The 24,335-nt window shown below is 53.6% G+C and overlaps 1 protein-coding gene across 7 annotated transcripts in view; it reads right to left on the reverse strand.

Moving 5' to 3' along the window:
• FARP2 (FERM, ARH/RhoGEF and pleckstrin domain protein 2) overlaps window positions 1–24,335 on the reverse strand; it is a 94,752-nt gene that overhangs the window by 19,572 nt on the left and 50,845 nt on the right. For all 7 annotated transcript variants that reach the window (XM_070069925.1, XM_070069924.1, XM_051829378.2 and 4 more), the window contains exons 9-14: window positions 15,411–15,506; window positions 13,190–13,353; window positions 12,420–12,488; window positions 11,829–11,886; window positions 9,797–10,052; window positions 12–187 (exon numbers count right to left, since the gene is read on the reverse strand). In XM_070069925.1, the coding sequence (XP_069926026.1) occupies window positions 12–187; window positions 9,797–10,052; window positions 11,829–11,886; window positions 12,420–12,488; window positions 13,190–13,353; window positions 15,411–15,506 (819 nt within the window). The remainder of the gene's footprint in view (window positions 1–11; window positions 188–9,796; window positions 10,053–11,828; window positions 11,887–12,419; window positions 12,489–13,189; window positions 13,354–15,410; window positions 15,507–24,335) is intronic.

Consider the following 24,335-nt stretch of genomic DNA (forward strand, 5'->3'; position numbering starts at 1 on the left):
CGAGGGCCCACCTTGTGCCTCGGCTCATCCTCGAAGTCCATTCTAGCTCCGGCGTCGCTAAGGACAGGGCTCAGGAGGGGGGACACGCTGTGCTCAGCGGGGCCCAGAGTCACCTCGAGCGTGGGGCTCAGGCTCAGCTGGCTCTTCCGGCTGGAGGGAGACGGCTGAGGGCTGTCCGCTGCAAGGCCTGGAAGTGAACGGGTGAGGCGGGTAGATGAGAAAGCCACGTCCCTCCAGCCTTCCAGGGCACCTGCCCCTCGCAGCTTCGCTGGGACCAGCCTCAGTCTGCGCCCCGCCCCAGCCTGCACACCTGCCCCAGACGTCACTGTCAGACCAGCGCCCGCTCACCTGAGCTCATCCGTGATCACACAGTGCTCAGTTCATGACCCTGCTTTCTAGTTCCTTGGGTTTTTCGTGAATGAGGATTTTATTTTGGTTTTCTAGAATGATGCCATGGTAAGTACTAAATACTCAAGTTTTTCCTTCTTTGCTTTTGAATAGAGAAGTCCCAGATCTGCAGTTAAGTCCAAGGCAGCCAGCTGTGATCACACAACAGTGAAGGAATGTCCTTGTTTTCAGTCCCAGAGGTCAACTAACCATTAAGTGCCACATTTTAGGTATCTTGATGGCAGTTTCAGTGGCGAAGTTTAACTGTGGCTTAAAAACTCCTCAACTTGGATGCACCCACTGTTTTAACCCCGAGACCACTGTCACCTCTGGCTCTGCCCAGTCGGCCTCAGAGTGCTGGGACACAGTGGAATATGCCACACCTTCCTCCCTGGAACCCATCTGCATGCAGCAGGGTTCTCTTGCACCAAAACTTGGTTTATTTAACCCAAAACACATCAGGGCAGGCAGATTCACGGAGGGCAGCTTCCGAGAGCTCCTTAGAGAACAAACGGTGCCACAGCTACTGGTTCACAGGGCCCAGTCCAGCTGCAAGCCAGGGGCAGGAAGGAGTCCTGATTTCAACACTGCCAAATCCCGGTGCTTGGAGAGGCTCCCTGGGAGGGAAGAGGTCAGCGCTCAGCATGTCTCCTGGAAGACATGGGAGTCGCAGGTGCCGAGACCTACCCAGCATCACCATGGGCGTCACGAGCAACCTGCTTATCGCAATATGCCTCTATTACATGTAAAGTATGGACAGTGACTTTAAAATCACACAAGACCCCTGCTTCTCCCTCCTCTCCAGCACACAGCGGCCGTGACTGCTCCGGGCCAGCTGAGGTGGGGGGCTCCTGCGAGAGGGACGTGTTGGAAGACGTGCCACACGGGGCTTGTACTCTGAAATCCTGTCCTTGTCACATAAAGAACATTTAGAGAACAGGCCACAGCTACCGAGGACGTATCCTCAGCTGTGTGGTGAGGGCGAGCTGCAGCTCACTCCGCACCTGTGTCCTCCCGTGCACGCACAGGGCCACGGCACCTCATGGTCTACACAGACCTTGCCAGAGCCCTGCCCGCATCTCCAACAGGCAGGAGGTAAAATGTGAGGGAAGCTGCCCCAGCCCGTGTGGGGGGTTCTGGGGCCCCCAGGGACCTCCCATTAAACAGCCCCTCCCTCAGCAACTCACAAAGCCAGGAGACCCTCCCTACAAGAGCTGTTCTGGGTTCTGTGGAGGTTGAAACTCACCACTTAGGCACTGTCGTTGTAAATACTTCCCACAAAATAATCAAATCACAATTCAGCGAGTGGACTATAAAGTACCAAAATTCACTGTAAACATTTCATCTCATTAAATCTGTTCTAGCAAACCTTGTAATCATACCTAGTATAAATTACAGAGCAGAGGCAGCAGGCACTTGGCCTAGCTGTGAAGACTCCCATGTTCCACACTGGAGAGCCTGGGTTTGATCCCAGGCCCCGCTCCTGACTCCGGCTTCCTGCTAATGCAGACCCTGGGAGGCAACAGGTGAGGACTCAGGTGGGAGATCCAAACCGAGTTCCCTGGTTCCTGGCTTTGGCCTGGCTCAGTCCTGGCTGTTGGAGGTATTCGGAGAATGAACCAGCAGAGGGGAGACCTCTCTGTTTCTCAAATAAAATTATGCAAACACAGATCCTACATGCTAAGTGCATAAACCTGTAGGGAGAAGTTCTTTCAACCAAGTGGCAGTAAGTATGTCACTGTTGCAATCAGGAGGCCATGGGGCAGGTCCACAGCCCGCAGTCCAAGCAGGGAGGCAGCTGGGGTGGGGGCTGTGCCTGGGAAATGCAGGCTCAGTGCTCCTCCGCCTTATGACATCCTTTTGATGTGGACAATGCACATGGAACACGTGGCTAAAAGGCACATACCTGCATAATTCTAAACATGCCAAGAACCAAGCTTTAGGAGCCCCAGCTGACGTCACGGTCCAAGTCCAAGGTCCTCTACTCATGCTGGGCAGAAGGAGCCGGGGCTGCTGAGCCACAAGTGGTCCCTCTGTGAGGGTCACTCACCTCCCACTCTGTCTTCCATCACCAAGATCATGTCCCTACTTGCTGACAGGTGAGTCTTCAATTTCCAGGACTATGATTTGAACTTGAGACGGTGGCCATGCTCACCGAGCAGTGGGCTTCCCTGCACAGACTGCCCCGAGAGGATGGCCTCAGAGATCAGAGATGCCAGCACCAAGTCTCATTCTGCCCACCAGCGTGAACCTGAGACGGGCGGCCCTCCGGGGGTGCTCTTCGGTCCTGAAACGTTCTCAGTGGTCCTCCCACGATTTCTCAAAGACCAGGGTGGTGCGCTCCGGCTTACCTTCGGACACTTTTTGTTCATCTTACTGGAGCGTGAAAGACGTTAAGAGACAAACGTGATGTTTGGGGAAGTTAACTTACTTTTATTTCATACCTTTAAATTCTTTTAAAAGTCTATAATCAATAATCCTTGAAAACATTTGCCTGGTCGGTTAAGCTTCTGCTTGTGATGCCAGGATCTACTACTGGAGTGCTAGTTTTCAAGTCCTGGCTGCTCCACTTCCAATCCAGCTTCCGCTAATGTGCCCAGGAAGGTAGCAGGTGTTGGCCCAAGTCCTTGGGTCCATGCGTGGGAGGCCTGGATGGAGTTCTGGCCCTCAGCTTCAGCTTGTTGCACATCTGGCTGTGGTGGCCATCTGGGGAGTGACCCAGCAGGTGGAAGATCTCTCCCCGCTCCCTCGACCCTGTCCCCTGTCCCCCACCCCCCCATGCTCTGCCTTTCAAATAAATGCATCTTTAAACATTTTTGCCTAATGGTGGAAGAAGAATCAGCCTCTGGCAAAGTCAGGGTGAGGCTAAGGCCGACCTGCGGAGGAGAGGCAAGAAACAAGTTCTGGCTGCACTGATGAACTATTCAGCCCAGGAGAGAAGGAAAAGTCAGACTGTCCACAGCCAGGCCAGGAGTCGGCAGAGAACGGCATCCACCTTCACGAGTGAAACTGGACGCCACAAACAACTTTTATGCATTTGCCTCCACAACCAGAGTGGAGGAGCAGGCGTCTGGCTCCGAGGCTCCCACATGGAAGCACTTGGGTCCTCTCTGTGGCTCCGGCTCCTGACTCCTCTGCTTCTTGTTGATGCCCTGGGAAGCTACGGTGATGGCCCAGGTTCTTGGGTCCCTGCACCCATCTGGGAGACCTGGATGGAGTTCTTGGCTCCTGGCGTCAGCCTGGCCCTGCCTCAGCTATTGTGGACATTTGAGGTGTGAACCAGTGGATGAGAGCTCTGTCTCAAAAAAAAAAAAAAAAAAAAAAAAAAAAAAAAAAAAAGTGGGAGGTAGAAAAACGGTATCAGTGCATTTCTTGCTGCGTGTTTGTGTGAAGCTCACCTCACTGGGAAGAACCAGAGGCAAGAGTGACAACGTGGCACCAAGTCCTCTGTCCTTAGTTGTGAGCTGGTGCCCCACAGGCAGCCTCCAAAGCTGGCTGCCACCAGAGCTCCGACATGCACAGCGCTCCTAACGGAGCACTGTTTTTGCCTTTGGTTCTGAATAGCTAAGACTTTTTCTCATTTCAAACAAGGGCATACTAGCCTAGGCACAAAGTGATGCCTCAGGCCACGTGTCCAGACTGGCCATCTGCCAGGTGCCCAGCTCCGCTATTCTACTGAAAACTGATGCATTTTCTCTAAGATTCTGAGAAGCACCTATGACTTAGGAACCTTCTTACTGGGGCAACAGAGGCCATGTCCCCAAAACAAACTATTCAAATGAACTGCAAGGCTGCTGGGTGCTGGGCCTAAGGCAGCCACAGATGTGGGCAGAGAAATGCTTTGAGCTTCCTGGGGTCAAGACTGCGCTGCTCAAGTCAACATGTCCCTCTGTGCAGTGAGTGCCGGGCACTGGGAGGAGGGCGTGAGGCTCGTGTGCCCACCGGGCTCAGGAGAACCTGCAGCTCTTCCTGGAGGTGCCATTGCCACAGCCCTCTGTGCCGTGGGGCGGGCCAGGTGGGCTCGCTGCTAGCTGGCTCCCACGCTGGTCACTGGTGCTGACCACTCTGCCTACTGGGTGCCAGGAGCCTAAAATCCCCAGTTGGTCACCCACTGCCCTCCCAGAGCTGATGGCATCAGCACCCAGACAGGAGTGAGAGGAGCAGTGTCCACTCGCACCCCAGCAGGGGGTCTCACTGGAGAGTGGTGGACAGCCCCACCCAGGCAGCAGGAAACCTGTTTTTGTCAAGCGGGAAGTTAAAGTTTCGAGCTGGAGTAAGGATCAGTCCAGAATCTGAGTGACCACCACATTCCAGGTCAGGAGGTCAGGGCCTTCTGTTCGTGTGCCCTCGTGGGTGCCCTGGCCACGCCTTCCTCCTGTTCAGAATCAAGAAGCCAGCAGGGCTGCTGGGGCCCCATCTACACTCAGCACTGTGCTCAAGATGGGCGAGGCCACACCACGCCCCTATGTCTGCCACCGCCACGCTGGCCACACAGACCACGGCTGGCGAGGGCAGAAAGCACTGGAACACAGCTGGGACTGCCTCCAGCGTCTGAAACCAGACACGCGTCACGGTGCCTGCTTGCTGCCAGGAGCCAGGGAGTGGAGACGCAGGAGACAGGAGCTCTTCCAGGGATGAACTGAACTTGCAAATGCGTAAGCAGAGGCAACAAAAGCTAAAAGGCTTCTTTTAAAATTGATAGTAAATATTTCCTTATTTTATTGAATAAACAATTAAAAATACTAAATTAGTACATATTTGCAAATTTATAAATGGCTATTTCAACGGAAAGCGATTGTAAGTACCACAAACCAGACAACAAGAGTGCCTCTTTAGAGAATCAACACATTCAAATGCATAGGAAGTCCCGCCCACTCTCCTTCCTGTCCCAGTGACTGCTAACACCCACGTACCAGATGGCCCCTCGGCACGGCTGCCAGTGCCCTCTGTACCCCAGGCGCTGCATCGCAGACTGACAGAAGCCAAGGACTTGAGAACAAATACGAGCATGCTCAGAGGACATGGACCTTCCTGTCTGTGATGGATTTTCCTCCTGACGTTCCAGGGCCTTGGGGAACACGTGAGCCTTGAAGACACACGGTATGGACTGGCACGTGACAGCTAGGGACACAGGTGCTTTGTGTGTCACCTGTGACAGTGACCACAGCATGTGTGCTGTGTCATCACTGCTCCTCAGGGCTGCGGGACACCAGGGCAACTTGTATTTAAAAAGTCTATTTATGTATTTGAAAGGCAGAGTTATAGAGAGACGGAGGGAGAGACAGAGAGAGGGAGAGAGCTCTTCCATTCGCTGGTCCGATCCCTAAACGGTCACAGTGGCTGGGGTTGGGCCAGGCTGAAGCCAGGAGCCTGGAACTCTGTACAGGTCTCTCACATGGTGCAGGGGCCCCACACACTCAGGCCATCCTCTGCTGCCCAGGGCATCAGCAGGGAGCCAGATGGGAAGTGGAACAGATGGGACTTGAACCGGTGCCCACACGAGATGCTGTGTGGCAGGTGGCAGCTTAAACCACTGCACACAGTGCTGGCCTGAGAGCTTTCCTTAACCACACAGAGACACCTGTAACCCAAAGCTATGGAAAACGACTCGGCTACCATGGCGGAATGACAACAAGACAGGCTTACGGCTTTTCCATGCCTGGCCCTCGATGATCAGTGCCGACGGGAGCAGGCACGCCTAATCCAGTTCCACAAAGAACACACTGTAGTCTGCTCCATCACGCCTTGCTGCTGCAACTGTCCTGGCGCTGGACAGGAAGCCTTCATAAACTCACTGAGAGACACCTGGGCTTCACAGCTGTGCGGACAGCCTGGGCCATGCGCGCCGTCCATGTTAACAGACAAGCCTGGCAACCGTGACGTGCCTCTGGGGAGGCCACTGGGTCAACAGACAGTATACTTTGGGTAGGCGGGCTCTGGACACCAGGGGCCTGGCCCCGTCTGCACGCCCCCGCCTCCCAGCTCTGCTGACCCTGGGTGTGTGGGGCAGCTCCAGGCGGGAGGCTCCGCCCGTGCCAGACCAGGGCTTCAGGTCAGACTCAGTGCTGGGAGCTGCTGGGACCACACGTGGAGAAAGGCGGTTTACGCAGGAGACCCAGTCCCTGGATCCTCTGGGGGGCTTCAAGGGGCAGGGACTCGGGAGAAAGCCGCTGTGGATTTTTAAATGCCTTGTTTCACCGTAAAGAGCAAGCACTCAGCTGTTCAACCTGGTGGTTGGCACCTGTGTGCCATACGGATAGGAGGCGGCAGGTGGTGATGTCCCAAGTGCTGAGAGACCTGGATGGAGTTCCGGGCTCCTGGCTTTGCCTGGCCCAGTCCCACGTGTCGTGAGCATCCGGGGAGTGAACCAGCAGACAGATGCGCTCTCTCAGTCTCAAACAGTAGTAACAATAACACTAAGAACTGTGAACACTCCAGAAAAGAAAAACTGCTCAGAATTTCTCCCGAGTGTGTCAGCACCTCAACCACACATCGCAAGGCTCCCACCTTCAGCAGTGCCGCCCAGAGACCTGAGACAGGCTTGTGGACAGGAGCTGGTGCAAGTGAGGGACCTTAGACTCTGCACAGCTGCTGCCTCTGCCCCAGCTCCTCACCATGGGGCCACGGCAGGTCCACGGCACGGAAGGGGAGGGGCTCCTCTACACGCAGTGGTGAGCAGGCTGCACCGGGGCAGGCTGTGGGAGCAGGTTTTCAGCACGCGATGACAGCGGCATTGCTAACTTGCCTGACAGCTCACGCGTGGGTCGGCTGAGAAGCAGCCCACGTTCCCACACGGACCTGGGCTGAAACCTCAGGGGCCAGCAGCAACCAAACCCCGAAACAAGCGGGAACGGCAGAGGCACAGGCGGCCTGTGGTGCACAACTTTCTAAATAACCAGAAAGCTAAAGTCCATGAACAAAACCCAAAACCAATCAAAACCTATTCTACAGGAGGCCCAGCAGAGGGTGGCTGAGAACAGGATTTACTCTGCATCTGCCCCTGTTCCCACAGCCCCCGCTCCCCCAGGGCTGGCCCAGAGCTGGCTCAGCCCAGACCTGACCTGCTGCCCGACACCGCACAGCGGCACACAGCCGGCAGCCTCCAGTGAAGGAGGGGCTGCCAGGAGCCCTCCTAGGAGAGACATCGGAAATGTCCCCGATGACCCAAACCTCGAGGCACCACACCAGGGTCACCATCGACTCCCCCCCAACACAGACATGGGCAGCTGACAGGGGAGCCATGCGCCTCAGGCGTATGGAGAAGGAGGTATCACTGAGCCACTGCAAGGCCAGCCGCGAGAACGCGAGTTAGGGCGACCAGACTTGGTGACACGCAACGTGCTTAACTACAGCCTCCTGCTGGAACCCAGCCAACACGCGGGGCTCCCCTGGGCAGAGAAGGTGGGCGCTTCCCGAGAGGGCAGAAGCCGCTTTCACAGAGCGTCTGGGAAGAACACGGTGCTGCAGTACCAGCTGGGTCCATCAGGCCAAACCTCGGGGGACAGGGCTGCGGGCAGACGTTTCTCACCTGCCCCTGTGCCACAAGGACCACAGTGTGTGGCAGACATGGAGGGCCACGTCTGCCCATCTGCTCACGTGGCTGCCTGCTGCCTGACTGAGCCAGTCTCAGGTGGCATCATGTGAAAAGGCGGCACCAGCTGCCTGACAGATTCACTGTTCCCAGTCCTCATCACCCTGGGGGGCCTTGGGGACGCATCACTGTGCATTGACAGCTGTGTTGTTGGTCAGAGGGACAGGGCCTCCGGCATGGAGCCTCCAGGGCCGGTGTCCACCAGCCATGTTGCCATGACCTCCCAGGGATGCCCGCCTCTGCTGTCCACTGCAGACAGCAGCTGCTGCCGTCCTGAGCGCGCCGTACATCTGCCTCTCCAAGGCTGCTGTCCACACAGCGACCTCTGGGTCCAGGAGACACTGAGACACTTCCGGGACCACAGCACACGGTGGCTGGGCCTGCACCTGCCTCTCCCAGCCTAGGTGCTGTGGGAGCCATGCAGAGCCCATGGGTGCGGTGGCTGGCAAATCAGGCCAAGTACCTGTGCCAGGTGATGGCAGTGCAGCTCACCCCGCAGCCAGCACTGTGTCCACCAAAGGTCACCATAGAACCAGAACATTCAAAATGGACAGCACCAGAGTTCATGTGAACCAAAGCACGTGCAAAAAACAAAAACAAAAACAAAAACAAAAACACCAAAAGGCCACGCAGACGAGTCCACCGTGGGGATGGTGGGATGCCCGCCTATGCCTGTCCAGCTACACTGGACCACAGCTCTCATTCTCTGACGTTGAGCCAGGGTCTGAGAGACTGAGGACGCCCCCTCCCTGCCTGAATGCACTCGCTGTCCACGTGCAGACCCTCAGCACTGAGCTCTGGCCCTGCAGTGGGGGCGGGGGCGTCCTGCAGGAGCCCCGCGGGGTCAGGATGGGCTTCTCTCTATCTGCTCTGCTGAAGTCAGATTTTTTATATTGTTCTGCAAATCGAAAGAGACTGGTTCTCCAGCTGCGTGTGCAAGGCGGCTGCTGAAGAACAGGCTCATGTCCAGGGGGGCCTCGGCCTCCGAGTCCCAGGAGTCAGCGTCGGCGCTGCTGGAGCCCTCAGCTGTCGTGGGGGGGTAGCTGAGCTGCTCTAACTGGTCGATGATGTCAGAGAACTGCAGGGCTGAGCTGGACTCGGAGCGCACTGAGCAGGCCGGGAAGTTGACCATGGAGCTGGCCTCAGACTGATTGGCGGAACTGGGTGTGTGCAGGGACAGCCCCCCGTGCAGTGGCACGTGACTGAGGGAGCTGGCCTCGGACCGGCTGAGCCTCAGCGAGCTTGTCTGTGACGGCCCCAGCAGCCTCTGCATCAGGCTGGCCTGGGCCTTCACCTCCAACAGCTCCGAGGTGCCCGAGGGCTCTGCACTGCCACTGAAGTCGCTCTCGTCCTCAAAGTCAAAGTGGTCATCTACGTCCATGTCCACTGCCTCAGTGGAGCACCTGTCTGGGCTGGACCGGGCAGACTCCAGGTGCTGGAAGGCATCTGGACCACACAAAGGTGGGGCCGCAGCGGGCACGGCAGGAGCCAATGAGCTATACGGGAAAGCGAAGGCCTCCGAGCCTCCCGCGAAGAAAGAGATGTCTGCGGGGTCGTCATCTATGAACTCCTCAGACACCTGCAGGGGGGTGCTCGTCAGGGTGCAGCCAGAGCCCACCCCAAGGCACAGCCGCCCCCCCCGGTGCTCCCCTGAAGAGGGGCACGAGCCCGCAGCCACGTCGCCCTCGGCACTGCCAGTTCTGTGAGCAGCTCTGCACACCCCGCCGGCCTGCCCCGTGTCAAGGTCGGCGACCCCAAGCCTCTGCCCGGCAGCACCGCCGGGACCACAGCTGCTTACAACGTGACAAAACCCGACACCTGGACCAGGCTGCAGTGCGGGGGGCCCCGGGGGCTGGGCCGATGGTGCATCCAGGCCGTGGGCCGCTGCTCCACAGCTCCTCTCTGCCGCGGGACTCCTGCCCTGGGGAGCCTGGGGATCCGCCAGGGCACTGCTGCCATCCGTGAGCTCAGGCTGGGCGGGAGGGGTGACGGGGGAGGTCGGGAGCCGGCCAAAGGAGGCGCTTGCTGAAGAGAGCGAGGCAGACGTCCTCACGCCCTCGGTGAACGAGATGCTCTGGGGATCACAGTTAAGAGAAGAAAACACGGAGTAAGCGGAATTCCGAGTCACGCGAGGAGCTCCAACGCCACACACGTCTCGGCTCTGGCAAGAGATACAGTGGATGGGACTTCCCTCCAGCACAGCTGACCAACTCGGACCGCCTCCTCTTATGGCCAGAAATGTCCGCAACAGAGCAAACACCCGAGAAGGCCCTGAGCTCACGGCTTGGCTGAGCGTGAGGCAGCTCCGCCTGTGGCTCGCCCAACGTGGGGACGCCGGTGTGATGGCAGCGGGACACACAGTCACCCCCAGGCACAGGGAACACAGGGCTGCTGCCTGGGATCTTCCTTGTCGATGTCAGTGCACAGGAACCCTGGGTTTTTCGAAAATGCTTGGTGAGATGAGGCTCATGAGGACAGGAAATGCTGGAGGGGCCGTGGGGAAAAAGTCCAACAGCCACGCTGCATCCTTGCTACCCCCGCCTGACCACCGCCCCTGCTCACGGGGATATGAAGCCACCCTTGCCACACACTGAGTGCCACTGCACAGAGACACAGGTACACGTGTGCTTGACTGCCACACGGCATCAGCTAGACCCACGTATGACCCATGTATGACCCACATATGGCCAAAGAGAACCAGGCCCTGCTCTGCAGCAGATTCGTGGGCAGCTGGCGTCTGTCACACCTCACATGAGTGACAGCAGCAGGTGCGATGGCAGAAGGCACAGCAACGTCTGTAAAGTTCATCTGTCCTCAAACGCCCACCCGAGCACATTTTCCTACTCATTCCATCACAGTCAGTGTTTTCCCATGGCTTCCAAAAAGCAGTGTAAGAACACTAAAAGCTGAAATGCACTTTCTAGACTCCATACTTTGATACTACATTAGAATTTTATAAAGGAAAATGAAAAAAAAAAAAAACACATTTCCTTTGGATTCCAGTTGATTTAACAAGGAATTTTTAAACAGGAAACACACCTAGGAGAGTTGAGAAAGACACATTAAAAGCCAGCTTGGGACACAGGAGCCTGAGGACAGGGCTGGGACCTCCACGCAATGCAATGTCCACCCAGGACACAGGCCAGCATCCTGATACCCTGGAGCAGCTGGAGCCACTGCATGAAGACGGCCGTATTCTGTGTAAGAGGAAGTCGGGGGCAGCATTTAGCTCAGCAGCTAAGATGCCCTTGTCCCACAGCAGACAGCCTGGGTGCCACCGATGGCTCTGCTCCCGACTCCAGCTTCCTGCCAACAAGCACCCTGGGGGGCAGCAGGTGATGGCCCAAGTACTTGGATCCCTGCCACCACAGGAGAAGTGGATTAACTTTTCAGCTCCTGGCTTTGGCCCAGCCCTGGCCATCATGGGCGCACAGAATAAATCAGCACGGGGCGCCCTGTCACAGTGGTGTGGAGCAGCTGAGGTGCCCCTCAGACGTTCCTGCCACCTCCCGGGCAGTGTCTGTGACTGCAGATGGCTTCGGTCATGCCAATCACTTTTCACTCTTTGCCTAATGGCAGGCATCTATTTGGCTATGGCACTCTCAACAAGTTTGGCTTTTAATGGTTACAAAGAATCGCAGGAAGGAATCGGCTGAAATGGAGCTGGCAAAGCCGCAGCATGGAGTGGCTACTCGGGACAGCCCGGGGCACTGCACACAGCACTGTGGGGTGCGCCTCAGTATGCAAAGGGTGCTCTGTCCTTAGGACTCTTCCTGGAACCAGGCCTCAAACTGAGTGACACAGCCCTGTGACAACACTGCCAGATGACTTCCCCGGAGAGCACACTCACCTGTCTCGGCAGGTCTGCAGTCAAAGCACGCACAGACACCCGTGTTGCACTGTGCCTTCTGCAAAACAGAGTGAACAGTGAGCGACCAGCTCTGCCTTCCCCACACCTGCCCCACAGCAGCGGGTACAGGATGCAGGCATGGAGAAAAACGCACAAAAAACATGGCCATGACTGAGGCAGCATTACAGAAAACAAGAATTCACACCAAAAACAGATGCCCCAAAGAGGCAGGTTATGTGCCCACAGAAACAGGGTAACCATTACTGTAAGCTAAGCTATACAGACTAGACACTAGATAGCAGTATTTATATATGTGTACAACAGCTGCCTAAAGATAGTACAAACCTACAGTTTTATGTATTAGTTAAAAGTAATATATTTTTTAAAAATCTCCAAAATGAGCACAATTATAAGCAAAGGAGCAGTGCTATCCAGCTGTCTGAAAGAAATATGCAGAGAATAAATGTAAAAACCTTGCAAACGCATTTTCTTTAAAAACCTGAAACTCAAGTGTCAAAGCACATGCGTGTGCATCCGGTGCCTTTTCCCTTGGTGGTTCACACGTGTGTGCCGTGAGGCCCCCGAGCTCACCTGTCGTACCGGGCTCTCCTCACCCCTCCGTCTCTAACGTAGTCCACGAGCTGCTTCTGAGTTCTCCCACTGCACAGGAAGATTCACATTTTTAGAGAAGAATCAGTGGCAATTCACAGCATTTATCTCTGAACATTCATTCATTTATTTGAGAGGCAGAGAAGCTGCAGTCAGAAGCAGAGCAGAGACCTGAAGCAGGCCCTGCAACGTGGGCGGTCAGCGCCCCAAATGCCGCCTTAAGCATTGTGCTCACAGACTGAAGACACAGGAAGTGAGGCCGCCCATCCTAACGAACGCGTGCACCTCAAAGGTTCACTCTGGACAGCTGACATTCCCAGTGCGGTTTTATGCTGTTGTGTGACTGTCTCTGGCCCGTGAGGTTCCAAGTACGGTTTTACGCGTGCTGTGTGACTGTCTCTGGCCTGTGAGATTCTGAGTACGGTTTTACGCGTGCTGTGTGACTGACTGTCTCTGGCCCGTGAGGTTCCGAGTACGGTTTTACGCGTGCTGTGTGACTGCTTTTGTCCGTGAGGTTCCGAGTACGGTTTTACGCGTGCTGTGTGACTGTCTCTGGCCCGTGAGGTTCCGAGTACGGTTTTGCGCGTGCTGTGTGACTGTCCCAGTGGCTACACTGTCTCAGAACTGCTCTCCTGCCTGTGAGGTTCTGAGTAGGTTTTATGCCTGTGGTCTGACTGTCTGTCCCCATGGCTATGCTGTCTTGGTGCTGCTCTCCTGCCCCACAGTGCAGAGGGAGCCCGGCGTGTCCCCACCTGTATCTGAAGGAGGAGCCCCGGGTGAAGAACACGGCTTTCGCTTTGGGCTTCGGCTGGTCAGCGAGCCTGAAAAAGGCGTGGTGCTCCACACAGAGCTTCCAGAAGCTCTTGCACTCGTCTCTGGTCCCCAGCAGGAACTCCAGCGTGTCCTGGTAGGGCCCCTGCAAACGAGGTCCCAGAATCCAGTGCGCACAAGAGGCAATTCCAAAATTAAGAATTAAGAAACATGTTTCTGAGAGTTGGTTACAAAGACTTCCTGCTCCATTTACTGGAGAAAAACCAAAGCATATCTGTTCATTGCGAAAGAGGAAAATGAAGACCCTGGTACTTGGACTGGGATCTAAGATCCAACCCCACAGGGTGCAGATGGGACTGCATGAACACGACTCTAATCAGCAGTGGGCAGGGTTCTCCTGCCCTGTCCTCTCAGAACCACCTCAGTGGGCACTGCTTTCACTCACAGAGGAAGAACGTGGCCCCGTATTTGCATTCTGTGGCTGCTTGGCCTGGAGTGAACCGGTGGTGGAAGACCCTCTGCTTCTCCACCTCCCCAACAAAAGAAAACAAACAGGCTTTCAAATATCAGGTAAAGGTTTTCTTCTGATTGGTCCAAGGGCTCAAATCCCCCATGACCCACAGAGTGTCTAAGTGAACACCGCACTGCACCTCTGTCTCTTTTAAGGATTGATTTATTTTCTTTCTTTTTTTTTTTTTTTTTTGGACAGGCAGAGTTAGTGAGAGAGAGACAGAGAGAAAGGTCTTCCTTCCATTGGTTCACCCCCCCAAAAGGCCGCTATGGCCAGTGCGCTGCGCCGATCCCAAGCCAGGAGCCAGGTGCTTCCTCCTGGTCTCCCATGCAGGTGCAGGGCCCAAGCACTTGGGCCCTCCTCCACTGCACTCCTGGGCCACAGCAAAGAGCTGGACTGGAAGAGGAACAACCGGGACTAGAACCTGGCGCCCATATGGGATGCCAGCGCCTCAGGCGGAGGATTAACCAAGTGAGCCATGGCACTGGCCCCTATTTATTTATTTTGAAGGCAGAGTTACAGAGAGGGAGGGACAGACAGAGCTTTCATTTGCTGATTCACTCCCCAAAAAGCTGTAATGGCCAGGGCAGGGCCAGGCTGAAGCCGGGAGCCTAGAACTCCACCTGGGTTTCCCACATGGGTACAGGGTCCCAAGGACTTGAGCCATCTTCCACTGCCTTCCTACATGCACTCACCAGGAGCTGGTTCAGAAGCAAAACAGCCAGGGCTCAAACTGGCACCCAGTGTTTGGGATGCCAGTGTTGTAGATGGTGGCTTAACCAGCTGCACCACAATGCTGGCCCCATATTGTCATCTCTTAAGCTCTCAACCATGGTAGCCTGGCTAATCTACTGAAAAAATTATTGACTTACTTGAGAGGCAGACAGAGAGAAAGGAAAGATTTGTCCCATCTGCTGGTTCACTCCTAAAATACCTACAAGAGCTGGCACAGGGACCCAGGAACTCAAGTCTCCCACGTGGGTGGCGGGAACTCAGTTACCCAAACCACCACTTCTACCTCCCAGGACCCAGGCCAGCAGGAAGCCAGAACCAGGAGCGGTGCCTGTGCTTGAACCCAGGCACAGACACGCACACATCACCTGTTACTCCTGGCTCCCTTTGTGCAACTGTATCAAGTAACAATTTGAACATTTCTGAACAGTTGTAGGACTGGGTTCTGTTCACTTTCACTCATTTCAGGGAAGTCACGGAATTATTTCTTCAATGACCAGCAACTGAAGAAAGGAATATTTATGTCCTGACTGCCAGGGCTCAGAGGTCAGTGCTGAACCTGAGGACGCCCTTAGCCTGTTGCCACTCAGCAAGGCTCCAGATCACTCAGGAGAGCATGGCTGCCCAGAGCAAAAACAGCGGACAGCCCATGGCTCTCGGTGCCTTTGGGCCCCGCCCTGCCCTGTGGACCCTGCGAGGTGGGGAGCGTCCTGGGGGAGCCGCTGAGCTGATGCCCACAGCCCCTCCACACCCACCTTGAGTCTGTCCCTAAGCTCGTGGACATGCAGATGCTGAAGAAACGTGCAGAGCAGGGTGAAGAAAGCTAGCATTGCTATTCGAGAACTGATTCTCGTATAACTTAAGCAATGTTCAAAATAACACTTACGTGAAGAAAACTAGCATTGCTATTCGAGAACTGATTCTCGCATAACCTAAGCAATGTTCAAAATAACACTTACGTGCACCTCTGGGTGGAGTTTGATGAGGAACCGCTTCCTCCTGAAGCTTAGTTTGCGAACCTTGGACCAGTTGAACGTGTTGATCTTGGTGGTGCCCTGCAGTCAGGGAGACAGATGCTCAGCAGTGCAGCTGCGCCTGGGTGCAGACCGCCAGCCCCACCTGGTGCCTCCCACCACCTCCAGAACCACCCCCAGCTGCAACATCCACACCCAACCGGCCGTCTGACTCAGAAAGGCAAGCTGCCTTCCTCGATAGGGCCTTATTATAAAACACTTTTTCTATATAGATTTATTTATTTATTTGAAAGGCAGAGTTACAGAGAGGCAGAGAGAGAGAGAGAGAGAAAGACAGAGAGACCATCTGCTGGTTCACTTCTCAAATGGCTGCAACAGGGGAGTTGCAAGATGGTGGCATAGCGACAGGGAGGTCTGCTCCAGGCCAGGCGAACTCAGCGGGACGAGGAGAAGGTGCACTCTCGGGGTTGGGGGAGGGTCCTGCGGAGCAGCGGAAATGGCCTGGACCTGGGTGGGAGGCCAGACGCCTGGACCTGAGTGGGAAGTGCACTCGCCTGGACCTGGGTGGAGGCCAGACGCCTGGACCTGGGGGGGAAGTGCACTCGCCTGGACCTGAGTGGGAGGCATAGACGCCTGGACCTGAGTGGGAGGCATAGACGCCTGGACCTGAGTGGGAAGTGCACTCGCCTGGACCTGAGTGGGAGGTGCGCTCGCCTGGACCTGAGTGGGAGGCCAGACCCCAGGACCTGGGTGGAGGCGCGGATGCGCAGCAACGAGCACAACACAACAAAGGACCCAGCGGCCCACTCCAGTGAGCGAGGTGAGGTCAGACTGCTCGGCCTGTGCCACTGCTGATACAGCAGGGGGGACAGCCTCGTGGACTGCATCGTCCTTGAGTCTGGCCCGGAATCCTCAGGGGAGCGGGGCAACTGCTCACCCAGAGGGCAGGAAAAACAAAAAAAGCAGCAGTGTCCCTCCCGCCACCAGCACCCTGCGGCCAGCCGTGCGGGGGCTGGCGCCATCTTGGATGTAAGAGGTAGCAGCTGCTCCAGAGCTGAGCTAGCAGGGACAGTCGGTTCCAGTCGATTGGTGGGGAAGGTCTCCACCGTGTCACAGGGCAGCAACACCAGCTCCCCTGCGCCCAGCCAGCAACAGGTGGGAAGGGGGAGCCATCCCCACTGAAGGGACTCGTGCACGCACCCAGCACAACTGTGGAAGCAGTAGGGCTGTGGCTGGCGGGTACTGTGCACACGTGTGATCCAGGGGCTTTACCAGAGGGAAAAAAATGCATTTCCCACTGACTTTGAGTCTGGCTGGGAGGATGAGGCTCCATCCCTCCAGGCAGAACACACATGGGCAGCGGCTCTGGGAACCCCTCAGTGACTCTGTGTACAGGACAGGCTAGTGGGGTGCAGTGGACCGTCTTGTACTCCTTGACCATGTGAGTCATGGTACTGAGACTGTGAAAACACTGACTGTGTGAGAGGGGACAGGTGTATGCAGCTGAGGTCTGGGCAAGCTCTGGGTGCAGAGCCACTTTCCTGGAACTCCTTGGTTGTCGGGGCAGCTTATTACAGCTGGAACCGTGCTCATGGTGAGGACTGCACAGACCATTTATGCAGTTCCTACAGTGTGGGGAGCAACTCGGACTAGACTAAGTTACTGGAATTAAGACTTATTCTATGCATCTGCTTTCCCACAATATGGCGCTGAGAAGGGAAACAGCTTCTACACAGCTGCCTCCAGTTCAACCAATAAACTGTAGGACCTGCTCCTGATTGGAGGAGAGCAGCGTACTCGGCGTGTGGGTAGCAGAGTTGGGATTGGTGGAAGAGGACTATAAAGGAGGAGAGAGACAACATGCACCAGGAACATCTAAGGGGAACACCTGAGGAACATCTGAGCAGCCCCCGAGAGAGCCGGCCGGCGGTGTGCCGCTCCCCTGCGGAAGTGGGGAATGTGGCCAGGGGGAACTGCCCTTCCACGGAGGTGGAAGGGACAGTAGCCAACCCGGGAAGAACCAGCAGCAAACCCGGGGAGGGCCGAGCAGACGAAAGAACAACGCAGGGTCCTGTGTCATTCCCCCACGAAGACGGGGAGCGACACTACAGAGGCACAGATGAGTGCTGAACACGCTGGGGACTAACACCAGGACATCACTCAGCTTGGAGGAGAGGAGGTGAGGGGTGACCACACCAACAGAGGTGACCATCCCCCTCCCTCCTGTTAACAAGAGATCTACCACGCCCAACCTGGGTGTCACCCTGGATACTCACCCCACCCTGAGCACGGACCAGAGCTCCCTGGCCACGCCCACCACACACCTCTCGGTATGCACTGAAGGCACAGACATTCCACTAAGCTACAGAGGCACAGCTCAAAGATAAGAGCCATCCGAGGAAAAAATGCAACTAATTCCACAAATGTCTAAAAATAAAGGAAGAAATTCAAGAAACAACAATAGGAAGACATCATGACCTCCCCGCAAAGGACACACGCCATTTCAGGATCAGAGTGTGGAGATGAAGAGCGTGATGAAGTGCCAGAAGGGGACTCAAATCTAATCACAGGGTCACAACAGCAAACAGGAGCAAACCCCCGATCCGCAGACCAGACCTGACACGAATGCATTTTTCCCCAAGAAATTGAGATTTTACAAACAAAAATGAAATATTAGAAATGAAGAATTCAATAGATCGAATCAAAAATGCAGTGAAAAGCCTTAACAACAGACTTCGTGAGGCAGAAGAAGCAATATCCAAGTTAGAAGATAAATCTCTGAAAATTTTACAGTCATACCAAAAAAAAAAAAAAAAAAAAAAAAAAACCAAAGAAATTAGAAAACTGAAAAACAAAGTCAGAGATTTACGGGATACTATTAAACAACCCAAAACATGGGTCTTAGGAGTTCATAAAGGCATGGATTAGAAGGCCTAATTATTGAAATAAATACAGAAAACTTTCCTAATTTGAAGAAAGGGACATTCAAATACAGGAAGCACACAGAACTCCTAACTGACATGACCATAAAGATCTTCACCACAGCACATTGTAGTGAAACTCTCCACAGTAAAACACAGAAAAGATTCTAAAATGTGCACAGGAGAAACGCCAGATTACTCTCAGAGGAGCTCCAATTAGACTCACAGCTGACTTCTCATCAGAAACCCTACAGGCTAAGAGACTGGTAAGATTTAGTCCAAGTTTTTAGAGAAAAAAAAACTGTCAACACAGAATACTGTACTGTGAAAAGCTCTCATTTATACATGAGTATGATCCCAACCACAACAGCAACATTCTCCTCAGATCTAGAAAAATTGATGCTAAAATTCCTAGGGAGGCCAGCGCCGCGGCTCACTAGGCTATCCTCCGCCTAGCGGCGCCGGCACACCGGGTTCTAGTCCCGGTCGGGGCGCCGGATTCTGTCCCGGTTGCCCCTCTTCCAGGCCAGCTCTCTGCTGTGGCCAGGGAGTGCAGTGGAGGATGGCCCAGGTGCTTGGGCCCTGTACCCCATGGGAGACCAGGAAAAGCACCTGGCTCCTGGCTCCTGCCATCGGATCAGCGCGGTGCGCCGGCCGCAGCGCGCCAGCTGCGGCGGCCATTGGAGGGTGAACCAACGGCAAAGGAAGACCTTTCTCTCTGTCTCTCTCTCACTGTCCACTCTGCCTGTCAAAAAATAAAATAAAATAAAATAAAATAAAATAAAATAAAATAAAAAAAATAAAAAAAATTCCTAGGGAAACACAGGAGATCCTTACTATCTAAAGTAGTCTTAAACAACAAAAACAAAGCCAGAGGATCATAGTACCAGATTTTTTAAAAAAAGATTTATGTATTTGAAAGGCAGAGTTACAGAAAGGCAAAGGCAGAGGCAGAGGCAGAGGCAGAGAGAGAGAGAGAGAAAGGGAGGTTTCCATCCTCTGGTTCACTCCCCAGATGGCTGCAATGGTTGGAGCTGCGCCGATCTGAGCTGAGCCAGGAGCCAGGGATGCCGGCACTGCAGGCGGCAGCTTTATCTGCTACACCACAGTGCCAGTCCCAGTTTGTATTGAAATCCGGTATTATGTGGGGCTGCACTGTGGCATAGCAGGTGAAGCTGCTGTGTACAGTGCCAGTATCTCATATGGACACCGGTTCGAGTCCCAGCTGCTCCACTTCTGATCCAGCTCTCTGCTATGGCTTGGGAAAGCAGCGGAAGATGGCCCAAGTCCTTGGGCCCCTGCACCTGTGTGGGAGACCTGGAAGAAGCTCCTAGATCGGTGCAGCTTCGGCCGTTGTGGCCATCTGGAGAGTGAACTAGTAGATGGAAGATGTGTCTCTCTCCCTCCCTCTCCCCCACTCAAATAAATAAATACATATATACATAAATATTTTTTAAAAGACCTCCTACAGGGCAATGATCATCAAATCAGCCTGGTACTGGCACAAAAACAGATGTGTAGACCAATGGAACAGAATAGAAACCCCAGAAGTCAATCCACACATCTACAACCAACTTATGTTTGACAAAGGAGCTAAAACCAATCCCTGGAGTGAGGACAGTCTCTTCACCAAACAGTGCTGGGAGAACTGGATTCCACGTGCAGGAGTATGGAACAGGACCCATTACACAAAACCCATTCAACACGGATCAAAGACCTAAATCTACTACCCTATACCATCAAATTACTAGGGATCATGGGGGACACTCTGCAAGACACTGGCACAGGCAAAGCCTTCGTGGAGAAGCCCCCAGAGGCACAGGCAGCCAAAGCCAACACGGACAAATGGGATTACATCAGGCTGAGAAGCTCCTGCATTGCAAAAGAAGCACTCAGCAAAGCGAAGAGGCAACCGACAGAATGGGAGAAAATATTTGCAAAGTGTGTAGCTGATAAAGGGTTAATATCCAGAATCTATAGAGTTCAAGAAACTCAACAACAAAACAAACAACCCAGTTATGAGAAATGGGCAGGGCTGGTTCTGTGGCTAGAGGGTTGGGCCATCGTCTGTAGTGCTGGCATCCTATATGGACGCTAGTTCAAGACCTGGCTGCTCCACTTCTGATCCAGCTCTCTGCTATGGCCTAGGAAAGCAGTAGAAGATGGTCCAAGTCCTTGGGCCCCTGCACATGTGTGGGAGAACCAGAAGAAGCTCTTGGCTCCTGGCTTCAGACTGGCACAGCTCTAGCCGTTGTGACCATTTGGGAGTGAACCAGTGGATGGAAGACCCCCCTCTCTCTGCCTCTGCCTCTCTGTAACTCTGCCTTTCAAATAAATAAATAAATAAATCTTAAAACAAAGAAATGGGCGAAGGACTTTGGACAGGCATTTTTCAAGAAAAGAAATTCAAATGGCAAACAGACACATGAAAAAATGTTCAGGATCACTAGCTGTCAGGGAAATGCAAATCAAAACCACAATGAGGTTTCACCTCCCTCCCTTTAGAACGGCTCTCAGACAGAAATCAACAAACAACAGATGCTGGCGAGCATGTGGGGGAAAGGTGTTCTAATCCACTGTGGGTGGGAATGCAAACTGGTGCAGCCACCGAGGAAGAGAGTACGGAGATAACACAGAAATCTGAACACAGACCTGCCAAATGAGCCGCCATCCCACTCCTGGGAATTTACCCAAAGGGAATGAAGTCAGCATCTGAAAGAGTGGTCTGCACCCCATGTTCACTGCAGCTCAATTTACAAGAGCTAAGATAGGGAATCCACCCAGATGTCCACCAACTGAAGGCTGGATAAATAAAATATGGCATATATACACTATGTAATACTACACGGCAGTTAAAAAATGAAAGAACTCCCGTCATTTGCAACAATATGGATGCAACTGCAAACCATCATACTTAGTGAAATAAGTCAGTCCCAAAAAGACAAATCCCATACATTCTCTCTGATCTATGGTAAGTGAGAGAGTCCCTAAAAGCTAATGTATAGGCGTGACATTGGCACTTCATGATGTGATGATTTTGAACAGCCCTTGTGTTGACTGTTGAGGGATAATTTTTTTACATTTATGTTCTACTATTTGTTTATCCTTCTACTTAGTGTAGGCTGCTGAGTATAAAGTTAACTGAAAATAGCTCTTTGTAAAAAATAGGAATGGGAATGGGAAAGGGATGAGGAAGAAGGGTGGGAGTATGAGTGGGAGGGAAGCAGGGTGGAAAGAATCACTATGTTCCTAAATTTGTATATATGAAATGCTTGAGGTTTGTATTGCTTAAAAAAAAGTAAAAAAAAAAAAGTAAAAACAAAGCAAAACAATTGGCCACAATGGCCAAAGCTGGGCCAATCTGAAGCTAGGAGCCACTTCTACATCTCCCATGCAGGTGCTACAGTCCAAGCACTTGGGCCATCTTCCACTGTTTTCTCAGACCATATCAGAGAATTGGATTGGAAGTGGAGCAGCTGGGATCTGAACTGGTGCCCACATGGGATGCCAGAACTGCAGGTGACAGCTATACCTGCTATGCCACAGGACCGGCCCCTAAAATACTCTTTTATCACTGTTAATATTACACATGTTTTAAAGCCCATCTTTGCAATGAGGGTGGTCTGAGGTGTGTACCTGGGAGTCAGACTTCTCACCAAAGGAAAGCTCCAGTGAACCCCAAGGTGTTAGACTGCAAAGGAGCTAAGGACAAGAACTCCTGGTTTCAGTGGATGCTGTCAGGGCCACCTTTATGTTTTTTTTTTGTTTTTTTTTTTAAAGATTTTATTTATTTTATTTGAGAGGTAGAGTTACACACAGTGAGCAGGAGAGATAGAGAGAAAGGTCTTCCTTCCATTGGTTCACTCCCCAAATGGCTGCAACAGCTGGAGCTGTGCCGATCTGAAGCCAGGAGTCAGGATCTTCTTCCAGGTCTCCCATGTTGGTGCAGGGGCTCAAGGATCTGGGCCATCCTCCTGTGGGGAGCAACTGGGAGCAACTCGGACTAGACTAAGTTACTGGAATTAAGACTTATTCTATGCATCTGCTCTCCCACAATATGGCGCTGGGAGAGAAGAAAACAGCTTCTACACAGCTGCCTACAGTTCAGCCAATAAACTGTAGGACTTGCTCCTGATTGGAGGAGAGCAGCGTACTCGGCGTGTGGGCAGCCGAGTTAGGATTGGCAGAGGAGGACTATAAAGGAGGAGAGAGACGGCATGCACCAGGAACATCTAAGAGGAACATCTAAGGGGAACACCTGTGCAGCCCCCAGAGAGCCGGCCGGTGGTGTGCCACTCCCCTGCGGAAGTTTGGAAAGTGGCCAGGGGGAACCGCCCTTCCATGGAGGTGGAAGGGACAGTAGCCAACCCGGGAAGAACCAGCAGCAAACCCGGGGAGGGCCGAGCAGACGAAAGAACAGCGCAGGGTCCTGTGTCGTTCCTCCACGAAGAGGGGGAGCGACACCTCCACTGTTTTCCCAGGCCATAGCAGAGAGCTGGACTGGAAGTGGAACAGCCAGGACTAGAACCATATGGAATGCTGGCACTGCAGATGGAAGATTAACCTACTGCACCATGGTGCTGGCCCCAACTTTATGTTTTTTAAAGAAAGATTTCTTTCTTTGAAAGGCAGAGTAGGGGCCAGCTCTGTGGCACAGTGGGTTAATGTCCTGGCCTGAAGCGCCGGAATCTCATATGGGCGCCGGTTCAAGACCCGGCTGCTCCTCTTCCAATCCAGCTCTCTGCTAAGGCCTGGGAAAGCAGTAGAAGATGGCCCAAGTCCTTGGGTCCCTGCACGCACGTGGGAGACCTGGAAGAAGCTCCTGGCTCCTGGCTTTGGATCGGCACAGCTCTAGCCGTTGCAGCCATTTGGGGAGTGAACCATTGGATGGAAGACTTCTCTCTGCTTCTCCTCTCTCTGTGTAACTGACTTTCAAATAAATAAAAAATATTTAAAAAGAAAAGAAAAGAAAAGAAAGGCAGAGCTAGAGAGACAGAGACAGAGTGAGATTTCCCATCTGCTGCTTCATTCTCAAATAGCCACAATCATCAGGGCTGGGCCAGGCTGAAGCCAGGAGCCAGGAGCTTCTTCCAGGTCTCTCACGTGGATTCAAGGGCCCAAGCACTTGTGCCATCTTCTGCTGCCTTCCCAGGTGCATTAGTAGGGAGCTGGATCAGAAGTGGATCAGCTGGGACTCGAACAAGCATTCCAATGTGGGGTGCTGGTATCACAGGCTTAACCAGCTGTGCCACAACACTGGCCCTTTGATAATGGTTTTGATTAAAAAAAAAAAAAAAAAAGCTGTGAGAAAGGCACAGAGATCAACAATGGTGCTGGAGCACCATTGCGTCTGTCTTTGCGGGGGGCTGGGAGCAGTGACAACCAAGGGCCTTGTTTCCAGACACTGCTCTCCCCTAAAAATGCCGGGGCCCTGCAAAAGCAGCACACGGCACAAAGTGAGCCTTGGACATCAGGTGGTGCAGGGACATAAACATGGGACACTCAGGAAACAGGATGCTCAGGACACAGGGACATTCAGTATACACAGGGGACGTTCCGTATACACGGGGGACACTCAGGACACAGGGGATGCTCAGTATACACGGGGAAAGCTCAGCACATGGGGGACACTCAGTATACACGGGAGACGTTCAGTATACACTGGGGACACTCAGTATACACGGGGGATGTTCAGTATACACTGGGGACACTCAGTATACACGGGGGATGTTCAGTATACACGGAGGACACTCAGGACACAGGGGATGCTCAGTATACACGGGGAAAGCTCAGCACATGGGGGACACTCAGTATACACGGGAGACGTTCAGTATACACTGGGGACACTCAGTATACATGGGGGATGTTCAGTATACACGGGGGACACTCAGGACACAGGGGATGCTCAGTATACACGGGGAAAGCTCAGCACATGGGGGACACTCAGTATACACGGGAGACGTTCAGTATACACTGGGGACACTCAGTA

Source organism: Oryctolagus cuniculus, chromosome 3, assembly GCF_964237555.1.
Source record: "Oryctolagus cuniculus chromosome 3, mOryCun1.1, whole genome shotgun sequence".
In the NCBI taxonomy this organism is placed as follows: Eukaryota; Metazoa; Chordata; class Mammalia; order Lagomorpha; family Leporidae; genus Oryctolagus; species Oryctolagus cuniculus.